Source organism: Juglans regia, chromosome 7 (genome assembly GCF_001411555.2).
Source record: "Juglans regia cultivar Chandler chromosome 7, Walnut 2.0, whole genome shotgun sequence".
Taxonomy (NCBI): Eukaryota; Viridiplantae; Streptophyta; class Magnoliopsida; order Fagales; family Juglandaceae; genus Juglans; species Juglans regia.
The window spans coordinates 9,298,663-9,307,253 of record NC_049907.1 but is presented as its reverse complement, the minus strand read 5'-3'; the positions used below and the strand labels follow the sequence as shown (position 1 = coordinate 9,307,253).

Genomic DNA, 8,591 nt, shown 5'->3' with positions numbered 1-8,591 from the left:
TTGAAGCAGAAAGTGACAGCAATGCTTCTTATAAAAAGATAAGCCCATAAATCTACATCGTAAGAAAGGGTCTCAAAGAAGTACTTTAATCTATGCGGTTTTTCTGAAGGCAAAAAGAAAAAAATAATAATATTCCCATGATCATGAATGAGCCAGATTTATCTGCATTTACATTCTCTATAACTTTTCAAAACACATTTTCATAATGACTCGATGTGAAGGCGAAGGTAAATGGAAACAAAATAAAGCCACTGTAATCAAAGACACATTCATCAATAGCACCACATGAATCTAAAGTGAAACAAATTATGGAGCAATTTCAAGTCTGGGCTCAAAGCAAAAACCAGAAAAGAGCTGAAGTGGGAACCTCTTTGTCACAGGGCACTTCTGCGACCATTTCCATTGCTTCTGGTTCATATCAAAGATAAGAAGTGCTGGAGCTCCATAGCTCTGGATGTATATGAGATCATCTGTACCACTGCTAGCAAAAACATCATCAAACTCCCCAAATCCCTGGAAAAACTTATGAGGCATACGTGCAATCTCTTGCCACTCCCTCCCATTTAGAACCCAGATGCCAATTCCCTTAATTATGTCAGCCCGATCTTGTTTGCCAATTCCTCCCACCATCACCAGTTTTCCCTTTAGGTTCATTAGGCGGCCACATGTAAGAGCACAGGGTACTGGAATAAAACACCTATCCAATAAACCATGGGAAGAGCGGCTAAAGAGATTGTATGCCACTAGGCCATGACGATTTTCCGGTGCACCACTCCCAGTTGAGTAAATCAAAAAGTACAAAACATCATTGCAGATCACACTTTCATCACCACCTCTCCAACCTGTTAAAACCTCTGTCAAAGAGGTTGTCCACAAAATCGTTTCTGAATCATAAATATGAATTGAGATATCCCATTGGAAAAAATTTTCAGGGACTTGCTTAGATTTCACTACTGTGATGAGATAACCATGTGATATCCTGTTCACTGAGATTGCAAGGGCAATGTAATCAGAAAACTTCCAACCTGGGGGCTCCTCAAGCTTCTTGTGGCGCTTGGTAATAGGGTTACAGATGTAAAGTTCGCGTCTGCTGTCATTGTCCATGAAGCCAACCAATCCGCATGATGAAGCAATGAACCAATCGGGTGCCCTGATGTGGGGAAGTTCAATGCCATACCACTTCCGAAGGATCGGATCATATGCATAACCATTTGGTTCACCAGAGCCAGTAAACATAAAATACCATGGTTTTTGTGATAGTACATGTGAAAAGTTCCATAGAAACCTATTTGAACTAACAATCTCATTCCATCTTTTACACACACAACCTGCTCTAAAAATGCTTGCAATCGGGAGATAGGCAAGGATCCGTTCCAACAGGTCATCAGGCAGGATCAACTCCAGAGAAACTGCAGTAGTTTCGTTATTGCCTTCATCATTAAGCTCTGAAAATGAGGTGAGGTTTGAATGGTGAGTTTAGATGAGATGAGTTGAGATGAAAGCTAAAAGTTGAATAAAATATTGTTAAAATATTATTTTTTAATATTATTATTGTTTTGAAATTTGAAAAAATTGAATTGTTTATTATATTTTGTGTGGGAATTTAAGAAAATTGTAGTGATTAGATGAGATGAGATTAGTTGAAACTAACTTTGTATCCAAACCCAGCCGTCAAACTCTCCAATCTCTTCAGAGATGTCATCAAGGCGATGATTGATCCACGATGATTCTCCCTCCATGACCAAAAGGAGTTAAAAGCAACAACCTGAGCCCAAGAAAAATAAATTAATTATGTAATGCAGGAAATGAGATCAGCGCCTCTTGATATTAAACAAGTAATAAATCATGGCTCCTGAGAATACATTATTATATAAGAAGAGATATGACCGAGGCATGGAGCCCTGGACCACTATAAGTCAGAGCATCTGAGAATATATCAAAATAAAATGTAATCAGAAAGGCACCATAAATCATTTTCAAAAGTCACAAGATGGGAAGAACATTAAGAGCACACACACACATACAAGAAAATTTAGTGATTCATCACCCTCACAAGAGCCCATCAAGCAAATATTTTGTATTAGATTAAGAAAACCACAACCTGTTATCCTCTTTCTTGGTGAGTGGATCATACAGATGAAAAATGTTAGGAACTCATCAATGCTTTATTAATATGAAAGGATTGAATCTTCGGATTAATTTTGAAAAATAAAAACTATAACCAAAGGTGTTAAAACTTTATATTTGGATCTCGGTAGTACAGATCAAAAGCGAAATTGAACCTTGGTAGTAGTTTTTGTAACCAAAATCTCAGATTCATAGTTTCTAGAATTAATAGGGTGTCCTAAGACATGACAAGCAATTTGTGTCTACAATACATGAACTATGGATTCATCTCCATTCTCTAACAAATTTAAATTACCTCCATACCTTCTACATGAAGAAAAAATGATAACAAAATGTAAACATCATTTATTACAAGCCAGGCAAACAGAGACGATGAACCATGAGAAAAAAAACCCTGCAGCTCCTGACAATCTACAAATAATTCAACATCCCAGGACATATTTTTCAGATATCCTGAGAAGGTTGTCATGAACAGAAGGAACAATACCATATTCAGACAACTAACCAAACAAGAGATTGCATGCATACACACAAAAAACTAAACAAATAATAAACAAATTGAAACAACTAATCAGAGACCACGTACATGCTCGGAGGGGAAAGTATTTCACATAAAGGAAATTAAGAAAAACATAAGTCTGTTAACAAAAAACCAGATTTTATTACCTTTAGGAACAATAACCGGAAAATAAAAATAACATATTTCTCGCAACAAAAAGGAAATTTCTCCCCGCAATGCCTTAAGCAGTCCAAGCACAAGTTGTGATCTTTCCTCATGAACATCTTTCACCGTACTCTTAACATTATACTCGAAGAGAAATTTCTGATTTAAAATTATTAAATGATGTTCGGTAGGCAAATATTGGACCACAGAGATCTGTCAATCAAACATCAAAACCCCATATAACTAAAAAGCAATAACATCAACAACTACAACTAAACCAATAACACACATAAAAGAGACAGACAGATCAGTGAAAACACAGAAAATAATTTCAAAAAAAAAAAGAGTAAAAACAATTCCAAAAGAAAACCCATCATGAGTATACCTTGTTTGAAAACTCCTCCACAGTCAGTGACCGAATGAGTCTCGCCAGATTTGGCCCAAGTCTCTAGATTTAACGTACATGAATGATAAATCAAGGAAAATAGAATTAGTTTATATTCAATACAGAGTAGGAAAGAAAACTGTCTGTGCAGAATATTTCCCTTCAAATGGCAGGAAAAAGAAAAAAAGAAGATGAAATGGGTTGCTCCAGATTTGGCCGATAGACAGGCCTAGCAGTGAGCAGCCTCTGTACACAGAAAATAAAGAGTTCGGGGGAGCGATAGAGACGGTCTATGCTTGTTTTGTTTCTTTACTTTTTGCTGTTTTTAAATTTTTAATATATATATAACAAAAACGACAGGCACAGTGCAGAGGGAAGGGCGGTTTTCCTACAATTTTGTTTTTTACAAATTTTAGGGAGTAAAATCTAAAGATAAATATTTGATTTATAAAAATTTAAAGGGAAGTGTTACCGTCGTAAATAGATTTTATAAAAGTAAATTTATGAATTAACGTAATTTCATATAACGTAAATTTATGAATTAACGTAATTTTATATAATATATTTGATCTATTTTATAATAAAATAATTTTATAATCTAATATACTATATTAAACAACGTCAAGTTGTAGATTTATTTTTATGAAATTTTTTTATAGTTAAAATATTTCTCATTAAATAATTATAAAAAAATAATGTGTGAAAGAAAATTGTTAAGAATTCTTTTAGAGTGGTTTGGATTCAGAGATGCGTTAAGATATGTTGAGATGGTTTGTGAATAGTAGAATAAAAGTTGAATTATTTATTATATTTTGTGTGTGAATTTGAAAAAATTATTTTAGAATTTTAAAAAAATTAAATTATTTATTATAGAAATTTGAGAAAGTTGTAATGATGAGATGAAATAAATTGAGATGAATTGAAGTGGATTTTGATTGCAAACGACCCCTAGTAAAGTTTTATAATTGGCTCTTGAATGGTAAAACTTTTGGACAGTCAATGTGAGACACACATGATACATATCCTATTATTTTCAATGGATTTTGTTATACATTAGTCACTATTTATCTCTGTATCCTATATTTGATAATTTTTTTTCCATAGAATGTAGGGTGTAAGATAGTGAATAATAACTGATAAAAATTAAATTATTTTCAATAGATACATTTTTGTTTCAAATACCTGTTTGAACAATTCAAACTTTCCTTAATTTGGAAAGATAATTCTAAGAAATAATAATTTGTCTTACTAATCAATCCCCATTTTGTCCGTTTATTCATCACCTTTTGTCCATTTTCATTCTCATCCTGAACATATTTGTTTTGCATTTCGCTTGCTCGGTTCTTTTCTTTCTCCCATTTGCATTCCAACAGTGAAAGAAAAGAATAATGATACGCATATAACTATTTTTATAACCATTTATATGAGGAAAATTTTATACATTATATTATTATATCACTCTGTAAGATTTGACATATTTATCATTATTGAATAATTTTTTATTAAATAATTTTTTTATCATCTAATGATGATAAATATGTTATATCTTACATGGTTGGATGAAAATATAATGAGAGTATGGAGTATAAAGTTACTTTTTATATAATCATATTTTAAATTTTGAGTATTTTTATAAAATAATATTATTTTTATACATTATTTTATAAAAAATATCTCACATTTAAAATATAATTATAACAATAAATATATAATATATATCTATCAATTTTCATAAAAGAAAACCTCCGAGTTTGGGTTTACTTTAGGAGTAATGCTACACAATTTTCTCAACCTTCACACACTATATATTTTTAAAAAATTTTAATTTTTTTTTCTGTTTATTCTTTCTAAACTAATTTAATTATTCTATTAATTATTTATATATTAAATATTTGATAAAAGAAAAAAATAATAAAAATTAAAAAAAATATGATGTATGGAAGTTATATAAATAGCAAGAAATTACGTATATTTTTTCTTACTTTAGGGTGAGTTAAAGGCACAATGGCTACGTGTCTACCTTACCTAATAAAAAATATTATCGTTCATCGTCCTATTAATTATCTTTTTTTAACGTGATATCAGTCAAACGATTAAAAAGTTCTTCGTTATTTTTATATAGAAAAATGTTATGGATTAGTTACTATTCAATTTTATATTTTATATTTATAATTTTTTTTTATAGAGTGTAAGAATATTTTTTATAGGATATGAAAATATTTTTCATATGACGTAAAGTGTAGAGTGGTGAATAATGATTGATGAAAAAAATCATTACATATCGTCTCACTATCCAAACCGCACCTAAGAAATGATGAATAGTTTTTTCTTAATAATTTGATAGTTATTATATTTTGCATGACCATATTGGCTTAACTTTGTATGATTCATCATATTATTTGGCAATAGAGTATTCCATGCATGCTAAACACAATCATCTATTAAAGATGTTATTCTCTGCCGTCACCTTCTTTACACGCAATATCTTTCAAAACTTGCTCAAAGCTTGGAGCCTTGTGGCTTAGGTTGCCTCCATGAGATCTTGCATAATCTACCCAACAAACACTTTTATAAAAAAAAAAAAAAAGAAAAAAAGAAAAAATAAAGCATATAGAAAAAGCCAAAAAAGGCCCAAAATCTAAAGAGACCAATAACAAACTTAATGTGAAAACTACGAAATTCAGCTGCAAAATTTATGAAATTCTAGTTTAAAGTATTATTTTGAGATATTGCTTAACCTCAAGAACTTTAGAAAGATGGAGTCTTTTATAATCAAAGGGTGCATAAAAATAAACCAAGGATATATAAAAATAAAATTATTATAATTCTACTGGTACGAAGAATATATATATATATATACAACATCTGCATTGCATGCATAGTACGTAAGATTTGATTTGCAAAATAATTTAATTTTAAACTTTTTTTTGCAAATTAAATCTTGCCAAATAGATGATATGAAGGCTCGGTGTATTCTTCACGTCGGCTTGCAAACATAATTGTTGAAAATCTAAATGAAAAATCTCATATATAAAGTGGAATACTCTATGTGTACAGCATTCATGTGCTGATAAGGGAGAAGCCACCGAAAGAAAAGGGAGAAGCCACATGTGCTGATAAGGGAGAAGCCACCGAAAGATAAAACAAGTAAAGGGAATAGAAGATGCTTTATAATATAATAATATATGAAGATCCCGAGCTGGCCGGGGTCATCCATCTCTAGAAAATAAGACAGACAAAGATGATAGATAGGACCTATATTAAAAAAATAAAAATTAATTTTTTAATAGTGGACCTCACTCTTTTTTAAAGTGATTGTACGGTATTTACACATTCTACGACTGTATATAGCATTACTCACATAAATATTGATATTTTGATCTCCAACACTATGAATGCACAAGAGAACCAAAATGGTTTAATTAATATAAACAAATGAACTTCTACTTTATCACTAATGGGAAGTATGTGGAGCCTCGATCGTGCTCAGCTGTTGGATCATCTTTTCTACAGTACCGGCCAAGTAATTAAAAACATCATGAAAAGGATAAGAAACCAGCAGAGGAATGGCAAATCAAAAGGCATATGGGAATTGACCTGAATCAGACTTACATAGAGTACTAGTAATAGAAAGATTTGAATTTCAAAGCAATAAAAAAAAAAAAAAAATGATAGTGGAAACACCACCATAAACTCCTCTTTCCAGGCAAGCCACCTTCTGCTCATTAAGTCATAACTCACTTCAAATAGTAGTTTATTGACCTCCTTTCCAAAACAATTATATAATTTAAATGTTTTATCTGTGGTTTGCCTTAACTGATGAGAATTTTAAATTACCCTTTCATTCCTCTAAACTGGTTAGGTCTCTATCAATGTTAATTGTTCCTTAAGAAAGAGGCATGCATGCAAGTCTTACAAAAACTCTCTCTCTCTCTCTCTCTCTCTCTCTCTCTCTCTCTCTCTCTCTCTCTCTCTCTCCCTCCCTCCCTCTCTCCCTCTCCTTCCTTATATGCCAACATAATCATTATCATTTGGTTGGAGTTTAAATTTGGAGTAGTAATTGGGTTACTGAGTTGACCCTCCTCAGTACCTTATGCATGATAGAAAAAAAGGAGCAATCTATAAGGAGTTAGTGGAGGTAGTGATCAAGGAAAAAGGGACAGCACATGCTTCAATATCTTGAGGAGATCATTACCAGTTTTATGGGTCATGCAATTAGTGGGGGTGATCAGGAAAATGATCAGTGAAAGTTCATAGAAAATTGCCAAACCAAAGTACTTCAAAATACTCATAATCTTGTGATCAGAGATTGTGGATGAGAGGGAACTAAAAATTCAGAAATGTGGAAGAAAATTGGTTAGGCCAGTTTGGATAGTGAAAATATTTCATCTCATCTTATCTCATCATTTCAATTTTTTCAAATTTTCACAAAATATAATAAAAAATTCAAAATTTTCAAATTATAAAATATAATAATATTAAAAAATAATATTCTAACAATATTTTATTTAACTTTCATCTAAAATTATCTCATATCATCTCATCTCATTATTCAAACCACGTACTGTCTCATCTCATCTCATTTTATCTCATCATCATGACAAATGTCATATGACAGGATGTCAAAGCCAATGGATGGTGACTCAGTGGCAATTGGTGGTTGCAATTTGTGGGGCCTTTTCAAATGCACAGAATTTGATTGAATTATAAACATATGTTTCTGTCTTATAATGAAATATTTTTGCATATAATTATACCCAATGGACATCTAATCATCTGGCGTGTGTCGGTTACATTAATATTCCTTATTAAAACAGCTTTTGATGATGTCTTCCAACAACATCAAGTGTCTGAAATGCCAAATTGTCATATAATTTAAAAAACCATGGAATAGAAAGAACAATTCTTCTTTGGTATCAATGATTGGTGTCGATGTATCTTCCAACAAGAATATATATCAGCGATGCAGACCAGCCGGCCTCTTCCAATTCGATCCTGACTTCCCCGGATCATGCATGTGATGATTATATGGTCGACCATCTGTATGTGTATGCTCTAAGATTCAGTTTTAAGAATACTAACAATGAGTCTGAGTATGGAGCACTGAAGAAATACGTACCTTGTGAAGAAATACGTACAGAAAACATGATTAGCCACATCTGCTCTAGAATACCAAAAAGACTACGCAATTAGGAACTTGCTTAATATCACTTATAAAAGTCCAAATTACTTCACCTAATAAGTACTGGTCAGTAGGGACTCAAACACCCAGTACTGGTCAGTGCTGGTCATGACTACATACATCTATTTGAGTTACTCGTATTCGCAATGTAGGGTTAGGAGTCTGCAAATTTCCCTTGCTCCATTAATTTCACATGGTGGAATATTTAATTAACTAGATAAAATGTAAAATCA

At 31.9% G+C, this 8,591-nt stretch overlaps 1 protein-coding gene across 2 annotated transcripts; it reads right to left on the bottom strand.

Annotated features, from left to right (window-relative positions):
- Nucleotides 1–117: 117 nt before the first annotated feature.
- LOC109004161 (F-box/kelch-repeat protein At3g61590-like) lies at nt 118–3,479 on the bottom strand. Of its 2 annotated transcripts, XM_018982622.2 has the most exons (4): nt 3,177–3,472; nt 2,794–3,004; nt 1,652–1,765; nt 118–1,445 (listed from the first exon to the last, which is right to left on the bottom strand). In XM_018982622.2, exons 3-4 carry the CDS (start codon nt 1,737–1,739, stop codon nt 307–309), a joined length of 1,227 nt encoding a protein of 408 aa, XP_018838167.1. In that variant the 5' UTR covers nt 1,740–1,765; nt 2,794–3,004; nt 3,177–3,472; the 3' UTR covers nt 118–306. The 2 variants fall into 2 exon arrangements, with proteins under 2 accessions (XP_018838167.1, XP_018838165.1); XM_018982620.2 differs by lacking the exon at nt 2,794–3,004 and having other exon boundaries at nt 3,177–3,479.
- Nucleotides 3,480–8,591: the final 5,112 nt, after the last annotated feature.